At 43.6% G+C, this 13756-nt stretch overlaps 2 protein-coding genes across 4 annotated transcripts in view; one reads left to right on the top strand and one right to left on the bottom strand.

Annotated features, from left to right (window-relative positions):
- Positions 1–224: 224 nt before the first annotated feature.
- LOC118360180 (tensin-2) overlaps positions 225–13756 on the bottom strand; it is a 47564-nt gene continuing 34032 nt past the window's right edge. For 2 of the 3 annotated variants that reach the window (XM_035739412.2, XM_035739414.2), the window contains exons 20-28: positions 11231–12309; positions 10995–11126; positions 10771–10863; positions 10345–10422; positions 9941–10021; positions 5415–5583; positions 5174–5242; positions 4719–4748; positions 225–2898 (exon numbers count right to left, since the gene is read on the bottom strand). In XM_035739412.2, the coding sequence (XP_035595305.1) occupies positions 2757–2898; positions 4719–4748; positions 5174–5242; positions 5415–5583; positions 9941–10021; positions 10345–10422; positions 10771–10863; positions 10995–11126; positions 11231–12309 (1873 nt within the window). In that variant the 3' untranslated portion in view covers positions 225–2756. The remainder of the gene's footprint in view (positions 2899–4718; positions 4749–5173; positions 5243–5414; positions 5584–9940; positions 10022–10344; positions 10423–10770; positions 10864–10994; positions 11127–11230; positions 12310–13756) is intronic. The other variant, XM_035739413.2, reaches the window with a different exon arrangement.
- LOC118360181 (dihydropteridine reductase-like) lies at positions 6002–8711 on the top strand. Its single transcript, XM_035739416.2, has 7 exons — positions 6002–6422; positions 7010–7102; positions 7282–7378; positions 7472–7612; positions 7714–7822; positions 7919–8002; positions 8275–8711. Exons 1-7 carry the CDS (start codon positions 6330–6332, stop codon positions 8372–8374), a joined length of 717 nt encoding a protein of 238 aa, XP_035595309.1. The 5' UTR covers positions 6002–6329; the 3' UTR covers positions 8375–8711.

Below are 13756 nucleotides of genomic sequence, written 5' to 3'. Positions count from 1 at the left end.
AAATGCAGAATTCTAAAATGGCGAAAAAATAATTAAACTAATAAAGATGGTTATTTTTTGGGACCTGTCTGTATGTCTCCTCTGTTTGTGACATCTTTGTTTCAGGCCTGATTCTTGCTCTTGAAGAAATTAAGCAAAACACATGAGGCTTTAAATTCTGAAGTACAGTTTAGAAACCTAGTGATAATAAATCCAATGAGCAGAAGTCAGACTTGGTACCAGAATTTTAACTTTTAAAAATGTTTTATTATATTCTTCATTTGTGCATACAAAGCTTTCTTAAAAAATAGCATATAACATAGATTTTCTTACAAATGTTTCCTTTTGTCCTCCCTTTCCTAGCTGCATGTGAGAAAATATATTACTACATATAAAGATCGATAAGAAAACAGACCACAATATATTACCGCTGTCATACAAAGTAGTGTCTTTCTATTTCTTACAAAAACAATGCAAAACACTAAGAATACAAATACATGAAGCTTAAAAATATGAACGATTACATCTTAATACAGGAGTGCTCTGTCTTTGGTTAAGTACATAGGACCTTAGACAACTGGCTGCTTTGTGTGTTAACTTTGTACATAAAGTCATACAGGTAAAAATATATGTGGGAGTTACATTGATATTGTGACTTATTCTTGTCTTGTTTTTAACGTTTGAATACATTTCTCAATGTTATACAGTATAATAAGGACTAGTATTTGCCCCATATTCTAGATAATTGACCCACAAAAAAATTGTGGAATAGAACAAAATGACTATTTGCAGCAATATTGTGTATTGCTCTTAACAGGAAAAGCCATAGGTATAAATACAATACATTAAGAGACGGCATTGGTGCGGCCCACCATTATTCCTTGGTTACTACAAACTTTTCTTTCTAGAGTACAATTCATACGAACGTACATGTGAACAAAACATAACAATACCCCATTATCTCTAGTACTGACCATATCTGTGCCCTAGCCTCTACACACACTGATACCCTAACAACATACCCTCTCTCCCTTGCACATTACAAATAGACGTTTCTCACATTCACTTTTACTTTCTACTGTAGCCTACTAGCAAGTGACGACAAGGCTTTGGTAACTTTAAGGTAATAGGAAATTAAAGGCCCAGTGCTGTTAAAAACTAGGTTTCCTGTGTTTTATATGTATTTCCACACTGAGGTTGGCATAATACTGTGAAAATGATAAATGCCTTTTTAGTTTAAGAGCTGTTTGAAAGGACCGCCTGAAATATCCGCCTGCCTGGTGACATCACAAGGCGATTAATTTGTTAATAGACAAATAAGAGTTCCAAACCTCTCTGCCAATAACAGCTAGTTTTTCAGTTTTCAGCTTAGACCACTCACAGACAGTTCTAGCAAAATTGTTGCTTGAGAAATTGCTCTTTGCTGAGAATTTTGTATTTTTTTTAAACAATTTTAATTGAAAACAATTACAATAAGGTACTTAATTGTTACCCAGAAATTATTTGATATTGAGATAACAAAAATAATGGCTGCATTGGACCTTTAAGGCATTTTTAGACATTAGACATTTAAACAACTAATACATTTGGACTATACCGTAATTTCCGGACTATAAGCCGCTACTTTATTCCCACGCTTTGAACCTCGCGGTTTATACAATGACGCGGCTAATTTATGGATTTTTCCCGCTTTCACAAGATTCATGCCGCCAAAAAACTGAGCACCGTCACATAATGTGACGTAAATCGAGCGCGCTCAAACTTCCCATCATTCTGATTACGGTAGTAATTTTGTCACCCTCATCATGGCAAAGACACGGAGAAATGCATATGATGCAGCTTTCAAGCTGAAGGCGATCGATCTGGCTGTTGGAAAAGGAAATAGAGCTGCTGCACGGGAGCTTGGCCTTAATGAGTCGATGATAAGACGTTGGAAAGCAGAGTGAGGAACTGACTCAGTGCAAAAAGACAACAACAGCTTTCAGAGGGAAGAAAAGCAGATGGCCCAAAGTATTTGCAGCCACTCGACATCAGTGTAAATCGTGCATTTAAGGTGGCGCTCCTTGGATGACAAGTGGGGAGAAATCCTGCACTAAAACGGGCCGCATGCGAAGAGCAACTTATGGTCAAGTCTGCCAGTGGGTCCTGACAGCATGGAGCATTGTCAAAAAATCCACTAGCCTCAACGGGTTTTGAAAGGCTGGACTGCTGCGTGTTGAAGGGGCAGCATGAGCTCAGCGGGGTATTTGCCTCCGGATGAAAGTGACGAGAGCGACAATGAAAACGATCCAGCATCGGATGAAGCAATTCTGAGGCTATTCAACCCCGACACCGAAGGAGATGGCTTCAGAAGTTTCAGTGCACAGGAGGAGGAAGATAGTGACCAATGACTTTCTTGGTAGGCCACTGTTTAATTTTTGTTACAAGCCGTGTTTCGTTTAAAGGCTGTGTAAAGTTCATTTGTTTCAATGTACCGGTAGGCACCTGCGGCTTATAGACATGTGCGGCTTATTTATGTACAAAATACATATTTTTTAATAATTCAGTGGGTGCGGTTTATATTCAGGTGCGCTTAATAGTCCAGCAATTACGGTAATTCAAAATGCCAGTCATGTTTGAAATGTTGAGCCTTTTGGTTCCAAAACTCAGTCTTTAAGAAGAGGCCACCGCCAATGGTGCTTTGTGGGTCTGTAAAGCATTTGTTTTGAAGCCTCCTCTTTGGGAGTTGTAACACTGTTGACAGTGTAACACCGGTGACGGGACTTTGGCTTGGTTCTCTACCTGCGCTGCGGCCCTAACATCACCTTGTTGATGAAGTTGACAATGGCAGAGGCTGGCTGCTCCGGGTCGAGCTCAGCAAACAGATGACACACGTTTTCTGCCATGCTGCCTGGCTTCTTGGCTACAAACCCAAACACCCTATTGAACAGAAAGAGGAGGGGGAGAGAGGAAATAGATATTAGAGGGTTAGAAATACACACCTAGGGCAAGATTCCAACCTGACTGCAAAATATCCGCATTATAATGCAATTGACATTTAAAAACAAGGTTTCTTGCGTTTGCTGAAACTGCATTCATGGTAAACATTGCATATGTCTGCTCAATCGGAAATTACCTTTAAATATAAATTGCAATTATTCTGCATTCTGGATTGAATCAAGCCCCTATTTAGACATATTGATGCCCATTCTTACTGGTTTAATACTATGAGTGAGACTTCTGTTACTAAACGCTCAATTCAATCAGATCTGTTTTGGCAGTGTCAGAGATGTCAAATTCTTAAGTGGCTCCCGGCATTAGAGGTCGACCGATTAATCGGAATGGCTGATTAATTAGGGCCGATTTCAAGTTTTCCTAACAATCGGAAATCAATATTTTTGGGCGCCGATTTCCGATTATTAAAAAAAAAAAAATAATAATACAAATTTAAAAAACTTTTATTTAGCTAAGCAAGTCAGTTAAGAACACATTCTTATTTTCAATGACTGCCTAGGAGCTGTGGGTTAACTGCCTTGTCAGCTCAGGGGATTCAATCTTACAACCGCACAGTTAACTAGTCCAACGCTCTAACTCCACGAGTAGCCTGCCTGTTACACAAATGCAGTAGAAGCCAAGGTAAATTGCTAGCTAGCATTAAACTTATCTTATAAAAAACAAGCAATCATAATCACTAGTTATAACTACTGACCCAGTTTAGCAGGCAATATTAACCAGGTGAAATTGTGTCATTTCTCTTGCGTTCATTGCACGCATAGTCAGGGTATATGCAACAGTTTGGGCTGCCTGGCTCATTGCGAACTAATTTGCCAGAATTTTACGTAATCATATCACTTTTTAATCGGCCGATTAATCGGCATCGGCTTTTTTCGTCCTCCAATAATCGGTATTGGCGTTGAAAAATCATAATCGGTCGACCTCTACCCGGCATTATACCTAAAGCGGACATTGCCATTGGCTGAACGGAATCATATTAAGAGAAATTCTATGCAACCTTGTATACAAGTATGAACACTGGAATGTGAGATGCAATCTACACCTCGATTATGATGATAGCAATCCTCATTATTTCGTAGAAATGATTTTTCATTTTGAGCATAATTACTTTTATTATAGCCTACACTTTCTAATTCTGAACTTCTAACATGAGTCAAGCGGAGCAGTTGCTCCAAAGCAGTTCCACCTCCAAAAACCTCTGTATCTGTGTCTGCTATCGCAGGTTAATGCTTGATCTGATTGAATCAAATCTAGGCCTAACTCTTTAGACAGGAACAGGCTGAGACTAACATATGGGCCAGGTAACCAAACAAAGTTACCGTAGTAGAAGGTAGAACCTGGAAGGATAATATTAGCCTCATCTGATTATCCTGATCTCGCGAGCTTATAGTACATTATGTTCCGCTACTCTGATTCAGTGAAGTGCGTAGCGGTCAGGATGGTGGATCAGGCTATCATAATATCTCCTAAGCTAATATACGATAAAAATAAATAATAATCAAACTACACAAAGGTACATAAAGCCTATGAACTGGCATAAAACAGAAGCTGTGAGCATGAATATTGGTGAACATGAATTGGTGACCGTGATCAACAGATACTGTATTTACTGGGATGATGGCAAAGGCACAAAAGCAATATGATGCCATGCAGGTAATCAAACATTGTGTCACACCGATCAATACACATACAAACACATCACACTCCCAAACAAACATATGCACAAACACACATAGAGCACTTACTTAGATGTTGTTCTGTCTGAATTAGTCCACCTGAAGCAAAGAGAAAGACAGACCGGACTCAAGACCCACACTGACAGACAGAGCTCACAAACAAGCACAGGCATGGGTACAGGTGCAGTCACAGCCACGGCCTGCATTGCCCAGGCATAAACACATCACATTCTCTCCCCCACAAACACACACACTCAGAAACACATATTTCAAGCTCTCACACACACATCCATGCGCAGGTTTACAGCAAAGGATGAGTTAAATATGGTGATGACAGAATGGATATGCCTCAATGTTTTCTCTTGTTTAGATGGTTAGCTGAGACGGTTTATAAACAGGGTGGTCGAGGTGTATTAGATTGCATAAGGGCACAGTCTTCATGTAATTCATGTTATATGTCATGGCTGACTGACATTTCAATTGTTTGTGAATGGTTTGTGTTAGTGTGCTACTCCAGTGCCCACCTCCTGTCCTGGGGGTCAATACTGCTGAAAGTCACACTGTTGACTGGGTAGTGTCTCCTGAAGAACACCCTATAGACAGACCGACAGAAAGACCATTTAGTGTGACCATTGATATCACTATCATATGTACTAATCTACCACAATACATCCATACAACCTTTCTTCCTGTTTTCTTTCCTAATCACTAATGACTTATGTGGGTGACATTTAGACCATATGATTTTGTCAGTGGTAATGTTACCTGCGCTGGCTGTCAGTCAATGTGATACCCTGTGAAGACACTTTAAAGTGGACCACTGTGGCCGCTGGCTGGGGGTTTCGTGCCAGCGTGGCTCCGGTTGCCTTGGAGATGGCCTGTGGTCCAGTCAGTGACTCAGTCTCCACAGAATTCAGGTAGAGCACGTTGCAGGCTGGACGGGAGAGGGGTGGGACAGGAAAAAGTCAGAACATTCAGGAAGGGAACTGTGAGAGAATGATTTAGTTTCAAATTCGACATTTGTATATATTTAACCTTTATTTAACTAGGCAAGTTTTTCGGCATTACATAGTACTGTATCAATAGCGTATCAATAGCAGCTAATGCATTATGCATCACATAGGAATTATATCAGCTCACATCACAGTGATTAATTCATTCTGTTCTGTTTTTTTTTGTCAACACGGAAAGTTAGTACTCTGACGTCCCAACTCCCTCTGCTGGGCAAACGAGCTCACACTCTTTTAGTGATTGGCCAGATTTCACTTTGGAGAATTTCCATTGGTCCTCCGGGCGGTATTTGGTTAGTAACTAGTTCCGGGTGAACTGATCATTGAGGTGGAAGGGTGGTCACTAGTTACCACAGCCAGAAAGTCGAAAAATGCCTATTATCGTAAACATTCACGAATCAACTTTTTTTCTTCTTAATTTACGGTTACGCATAATGTTATCAGTGTTAAGAGTAAGGTTTAAAATCAGATTTTAAGAAGATCAATTGTAGAAATAGGAGGGGTTTAGCCATAATTATGACTTTGTGGCTGCGATAACTAGTCACGATCAGGTGGAAGAGCAAAGTCTGAACGAAGGAGTTTATAGTCTAGTTCTAGAACTTACAACAGCCCCTTCTGTCCGCGGACAGACTACTGGACATTAGTTAACGTACCAGACGAAGCTATAGGTATGGCGGCGGGAGAGGTACGAAAAGTCATCATCTACGGCGGGAAAGGAGCACTAGGAGCCACTTGTGTCCAATACTTCAAGTCTAAAAACTGGGTGAGAATTGACAGACAGACAGACAAACTGTTGTTCTTCTTTGTAAAGCTACAATGAACGATATTAGCTTCAACAACGGCAGGTATATGAACAGTATAGAAATATAACTGAGGCCGACTGTCAGATTTCTAGTGTTGTTATTATGGTAGCTCTTGTAAGGTGTATTCACTAGGAACAAACGGAACTAAACAAAAGCAAACGGAACGGAATTTGTCTAATTGAAACGCTCGTTTTCGTTGCCAAATGTTTTGAAACGGTTTGCTACTTTGTGTGCATATACCCCTAAAACGAGTTTCTATTGGACAAATTCCGGTAAGTCGCTCATCGTTTTCTTATGTTTGCTTCCGTTTAAGAAACGTTTTGAAACAAAATCGGCGGAATTAATATACCCCCAGGTTTAAGGTGTAACGTTGGTGCCAGTAGGAGTAGAATTAGAAACTGTCTTAACTGGCCAGGTACCCCTCGCTAAAGAGCACTCTAACCTCAAGGATCTTTTAACCGAACTAAGGTTAAATAAATAGAATATGACGAGCTGAAGCCATACTCAAATTGCAGCCCTGCCTACAGTACTGTGTGTGTTTCTCCAGTGGGTGGCTTGTATTGACATCAATGCCAATGAGGAGGCAAGTGCCAACATCCTAGTCAAACCAACCGACTCCTTTACTGACCAGGCAGAACAGGTGAGACCCTCCCCGCTCCTCCTCTCCTTGTCTCGTCTCTTTCCCTCAGCTATTTCCTTCAACACCACAGAGGGAAGGGAAGGAGATGAGGGAAGAAGAGGACATTAAGCCAGGCTGTGTGTGTTATATGCTGTATGTATGCCCATGTTGATCATGGAGAGTGTGTGTGTGTTGCCTAGGTGACAGCGGATGTGTTGTCGTTGCTAGGCGACCAGAAGGTGGATGCCATCCTGTGTGTGGCGGGAGGATGGGCCGGCGGCAGTGCCAAGGCTAAAGGTCAGGGCTCGACACAGACGGACACCCACACAACAACTGATCTCTCTTTCCCTCTCTTCAGCCCTGTATAAAACAATGATTGTGTGTGTGTAGCTCTCTATAAGAACAGTGATCTGATGTGGAAGCAGAGTGTGTGGACGTCTACCATTTCCAGTCACCTAGCAACCAGACACCTGAGAGAAGGGGGGCTGCTCACACTGTCTGGAGCTCAGGCTGCCCTGACCGGAACCCCAGGTACAGACACACACTGCCTGGCTTTTATGATTGGCATCCATTAAGAATGTGAGCAGTAGATTCCATATATTGTTCTCTCCCTCCTCTGCATGTGTGTGTAGGTATGTTGGGTTATGGTATGGCGAAGGCAGCGGTCCACCAGCTGTGTCAGTCTCTAGCGGGAACCAACAGTGGCCTCCCTCCACAAGCTGCTGCTGTCACTATACTACCGTAAGACAGACGAACACACACACACACACACACACACACAGACGAACAGACACACATTCACACCAGTCTGTAATCATCTTTTGCACTCTCTGACAGCATTACTTTGGATACGCCTATGAACAGGAAGTTCATGCCTGACGCTGATGTCACTTCCTGGACACCACTGGAATATGTGGCAGAGTGAGTGTGCGACAGTGCTGTCCATACACACACCACACAAAATGTACTATAATGATGTAATATACCGTATTTAGCTATGGAATCAGATGTGTGCAGTGCTAGGGCAAAAACTCAAATGTGCACCCCATTGGATCCCTAGCACCAGGATTAAGAAGCACTGCTTTAACACAGTACTGTAATTCAGTGCTGTCTGATGTGATGTTTTAGAATGTTATACTGGGTTGTATTCTACCATGCTGTGATCTATGGAATGTTCAATTGTGTTGTTCCAGAATGTTCTACGGCTGGTCGACAGGAGAGAACCGACCGGCCTCCGGAACTCTGCTGCAGCTGGTGACATCCCAGGGCCAGACACAGGCCACACCGATGTAGAGGCGCACTCTTCCGCAATCATCTGCTCACTGTCCTCAAGAACTGAAATTACCACAACACTACTTAATGCTGGGCGCGTTCAAGCAGATACATTTTGTCTAGTCGGTCACCGCCTTTCAAAGTGTGTTGCATTATGGGGATAAAAATAGTTTGACATGTGCCTACATATCGATTGCATGAAATCTACAAATGTAAAAAAAAAAATGCTTCTTCATTTGTGCTTCTAAATCAGCATTGCTTGTTGTCTAGCGTTTTAGGCTGGGTTTCTGTATAACCACTTTGTGACATCTACTGATGTAAAAAGAGCTTTATAAATTTGATTTGAGTTAAGCAATCATTAGGGTGTTTTTGCTTGACCCACGTGAACGTGACCAAAGATGTGACTGAAACAGGAACCACCTTTGCCATGAATCTAAAGCTACAGGGAATAAAAATAAGTGATATTTAAGATCTAATGAATTAATTGTACACATGTTATGTTTTCAGTTTGTGAGTGTGATATGGTGGTACATAAGTTTATTTCAACAATTTGTAAAGAAAACCTTTTATAAACAATAGCAGCTATGTTGACACTGCCATATTGACCTGAGCCTTACTGCTGGAAAACCCCCAGTGTCCTAACTCTTGACTATCGCAGATGCACCTCCCCCGCCTTCACTCACCGACTAAATTTACTGTGGGCTTTGTTAGCATGTACTGCTCAAACACATCTGTGTGTCAGTGATGTGCAGTCAGGGGAGGCAGTGCTTACTCTAATGACAATCTAAACAAAATAGCTATTATGAAAGTCGAATTGAAAAGACAATTATATTTAAGTATTTTTTTGTTATCTAATATTTGTTTTCTCTCAATTTTTTTTTTCTTTCTCTCAAATCCCCAAATGTACTAAAACTGCATCAAAACCTTGAGTCGCCAGGGTATGCATCGCGATCGTCTTATGCAGTGCCTTCCTTCCCGTTAACTGAAATGCGCTCCAGTCACTGTTGATGGACGTTTCAGGCATAGGGCTTTGCTGCCTTCTCCATGATGCTAGCTGCATTAATTTAATTGAGCGGATTTCATAGTTTGCACATGCGTATTGCCTTTGAAATAAATGGATAAACAGTGCTTATTTGGGGCGTCTACATGGTTTGGTGCTGGCATCCCTTGAGTGTCAGCTAACGTCAACGAAGCTAACTAGCTAGCAAAAACAATAACCTGACAACATGCATATTAGGCACGCAAACATTTTTCCATTCATCCAGAAGGATAGACGAATGGATTTAATTTACAAGTGGAGGTAGGCTTAGAAGCATTTTCATTAGCAATTGGCAGGTCACTGTTGAATGAATGAATGAATATGATTTCTCATAATGAATAACCAATATGAGAAAAACTGGTATATTATACAAATGTATAAAACATGTGACTTGCTCCATCATTATCAGTTGCCCAATATACTGTGGAAAATAAGATGTATTACATTATAAAGCACCACGGTGTTCATATATGTCACACACAACAGGGTCTCTCACCAACAACAGCAGGAATGCAGCCATTTGTAGTTGACTAGGCTAGGGAACTCACCTGCACCCTGTTTCAGCAGGTCGGCAGCAGTGCTCATGTTACTGGCAGTCGACTGCAGTGCCTGCATTTCTCCAATGGGATCTGCAACACAGGGATGTACAAATTAGATAAAGGTATTTGGAGCCATATCCATACTCTGTCTCCATCTGGAGGAAATTGCTGGAAATATTTCAACCTCGCCAGAAGGTTATAATTCTATGCATTATGTATCAGTGAAAAGTGCTACAAACATAAAATGTCTGTACTATTATTACACAAATTGTCTAGGGATTGGGGATTGTGAGAGGGTACTTAGCATCAATGGTTATAAAACAGCTTATGTTTACTTCGGTGGGGACTGGTTCCCATTAAAATGACTCCAGCCGGCTAGCTAATAATAGCCCATAATGTGAGTGACTGCAGACCTTTTTCTGGGATCCGTAGGGAACAGGGTAGAGAAATGGGGGTGATGGAGTGCTGGTACACCAATGCAGACAAACTCCCTGTGGAACACAGACATTTAGGGCTCTATTCAATCTGTATCATTGAATTGTTACCGATTGCACGATAGAAATGTAAAGGTAATTTTTGATTGAGCCGACATATGCAGCGTTTACTATGAATGCAGTGTCCACCGTGGTCAACGTGGGAACATTGCCTTTAAATTTCAATCTCGCTGTAATGCTGAACTTCTGTGATACGGACTGAATAGAGCCCTTAGACTAAATGATCCATTGGGAACAACAACTATGGAACATAATGAATGAATGCCTAAATAGCTGAATACTGAAAAAACTAAAACAATATAGCCCAAAACTGAGAGTATACTATTCTTAATGTGAACATCTCACCAAAATGGGGCTCATTCTGACACCCTTTAATCTTCACTCCACGGGGGCCCGTCTCAATCAGGAAGTGTCGCACCAGCTGCTCTAATGGATTGGCTACCATGTGTGTGTGTTAGGGAGAGAACATGAAGAACACTATTAGCTAGCCGAAATTGAAGTGCTTTGTGTTGAGGAAATGTAGAGTGTTGAGATGAAGGCAAAAGGCTCGGGCAGTTGTTGAGTCATACCTTTGCTGCTGTGGTTGTTGACGTTAGCGGGCGGGATGGCCACCTTCAGTGCCAGGCCATAGGCACCCTGGAAGGAGTTGCTGTCCCGGATAAGAAACGCCCCTGGTTCTCTCTCCTTCAGCGCAGCTATGGCTACAGGCAAACAGAAAATAGACATAAAAAAAGTTTCATGCATATTGATTGCATAACAGTCAAACGGGTTTCTTTATGACGAGTTAAAAAGTAACTTAAGTTACCTTGGTCCCTGGAGATGCCAGGCTTGTACCAGAAGCGTGAGCTGTCCTGGACAAACTTAACACTGACTCTGCCTGCCATCTCTCCTTCCAGAGATATAATTCCTTCTCCTTGGCCTGCAGGAGGTGCCATCTCCCCCACCATTGGAGAGAAGGTGACATGGTGCTGTGAGAGGGAGGGCCTCAGTGTACCCACCCCGCCGTTAGGTGATCCTGGCCGGGCAGACTGTCGCCGTTTCTCTGGGAGTGGGGGCTGGGGGATGGTGACAGTGTAGCCCGAGTATGGCACATGGGGGGCAGATTGGGCACAGCAGCCAGTGGCAGAGGTGGGGAAGGTGGGGGTGTCATGTCCCTCAGGGGCTGAAGAGTGCCCACTGGCACTGCCCTCCATGCCAGGGTAATGCTGCAGGGGTCCTGGGGACTCAGTGCCCAGCATAAGCCTCCGGCCCAGGGTGGCGAAGCCAGGCACAGGAGGTTCTGAGGAGGGGGAGCCCTCCAGACTGCTGATGAGAGGCTGGGGGGAGGAAGGGGCCTTAGTGGGGGTGGAGATGGATTTAGGGACCTCTGGGTTCAGCTCCCTGGGTGGACATGCTCCATTCAGCTGGCCCTGAGCTGGGCAGGGTCCCGTTGTGCCAGCTGCAGGGTTGGGGTTGGGTGGCTGGTGCTGGGCAAGGGGTGGCTGGTGCTGGGCAAGAGGAGGCAGTGCAGCAGTCTCTGTAGGAAGGGTTGTCTCTGGACCAGGTGGGCTAACTTTCCCAGGGGGGGCCTGAGTGGGTGATACGGGGAGGCAGTGGTTGCTGGGTTGGCTGGTTGTAGGTGAGAGTGTGGTACAGTCGTTCTGGGGCTGGGGCTGGTTGGGTGAGGGTGGATGTGTCGGTGTGGTGCAGTGGCTGTTGTGTTGGGTAGGGGAAGGTGTGGGTGTCACGGATGAAGACTGTGAGGGGTCAGGGATGTGTTGCTGGTTGAGCTGAGATACTTGAGCAGCAGTACTATCGGGCCTATCCTGGAACTGGGCAGATTCAAAGTCACTGTTGACTATGTCAGTCGATCGAACTTCATTCCCTTGTACACCTAGACTGGGCCTAAAAAAAAATAGAAAATCATTAAAAGAGATATGCAATATATTCTTACATGACATTTTGGAACGTTTATTTAAGGAAATTGTCTGGTACTTCTGCATATTATAAACTCAGCAAAAAAAATGAAACGTCCCTTTTTCAGGACCCTGTCCTTCAAAGATAATTTGTATAAATCCAAATAACTTCACAGATCTTCATTGTAAAGGGTTTAAACACTGTTTAAACACTTGTTCAGTGAACAATAAACAATTCATGAACATGCACCTGTGGAACGGTCGTTAAGACACTAACAGCTTACAGACGGTAGGCAATTAAGGTCACAGTTATGAAAACGTAGGACACTAAAAGAGGCCTTTCTACTGACTCTGAAAAACACCAAGAATAAGATGCCCAGGGTCCCTGCTCATCTGTGTGAATGTGCCTTAGGCATGCTGCAAGGAGGCATGAGGACTGCAGATGTGGCCAGGGCAATAAATTGCCATGTCTGTACTGTGAGACACCTAAGACAGAGCTACAGGGAGACAGGATGGACAGCTGATTGTCCTCGCAATGGGAGAACCATTTGTAACAACATCTGCACAGGATCGGTACATCCGAACATCACACCTGCGGGACAGGTGCAGGATGGCAACAACTGCCCGAGTTACACCAGAAAGGCACAATCCCTCCATCAGGGCTCAGACTGTCCGCAATAGGCTGAGAGAGGCAGGACTGAGTGCTTGTAGGCCTGTTGTAAGGCAGGTCTTCACCAGACATCACCGGCAACAACGTCACCTATGGGCACAAACCCACTGTGATGGACCAGGCAGGACTGGAAAAAAGTGCTCTTCACTGACGAGTCACAGTTTTGTCTCACCAGGGGTGATGGTCGGATTCGCGTTTATCATCGAAGGAATGAGCGTTACACAGAGGCCTGTACTCTAGAGCGGGATCGATTTGGAGGTGGAGGGTCCGTCATGGTCTGGGGCGGTGTGTCACAGCATCATCGGACTGAGCTTGTTGTCATTGCAGGCAATCACAACACTGTGCTTTACAGGGAAGAGATCCTCCTCCCTCATGTGGCATCCTTCCTGCAGGCTCATCCTGACATGACCCTCCAGCATGACAGCCACCAGCCATACTGCTCATTCTGTTCGTGATTTCCTGGAAGACAGGAATGTCAGTGTTCTGCCATGGCCAGCAGAGAGCCCAGATCTCAATCCCATTGAGCACGTCTGGGACCTGTTGGATCGGAGGGTGAGGGCTATGGCGATTTCCCCCCAGAAATGTCTGGGAACTTGCAGGTGCCTCAGTGGAAGAGTGGGATAACACAGCAAGAACTGGCAAATCCATGAGGAGGAGATGCACTGCAGTACTTAATGCAGTTCGTGGCCACACCAGATACTGACTGTTAGTTTTGATTTTGACCCCCCCCCCCTTTGTTCAGGGACACATTATTCCATTTCTGTTA

The sequence above is a fragment of the Oncorhynchus keta genome, chromosome 27 (assembly GCF_023373465.1).
Source record: "Oncorhynchus keta strain PuntledgeMale-10-30-2019 chromosome 27, Oket_V2, whole genome shotgun sequence".
Taxonomy (NCBI): Eukaryota; Metazoa; Chordata; class Actinopteri; order Salmoniformes; family Salmonidae; genus Oncorhynchus; species Oncorhynchus keta.
This window is presented reverse-complemented; position numbering and strand designations above follow the sequence as displayed.

Bases quoted from the DNA above. Each gene is read 5' to 3' on its own strand.
- LOC118360181 (XM_035739416.2), top strand. From the start codon at position 6,330: ATGGCGGCGGGAGAGGTACGAAAAGTCATCATCTACGGCGGGAAAGGA. The intron at 7,379-7,471 runs GTCAGGGCTCGA...GTGTGTGTGTAG, and splicing joins CGGCAGTGCCAAGGCTAAAG to CTCTCTATAAGAACAGTGAT. The intron at 7,823-7,918 runs GTAAGACAGACG...ACTCTCTGACAG, and splicing joins GCTGCTGTCACTATACTACC to CATTACTTTGGATACGCCTA.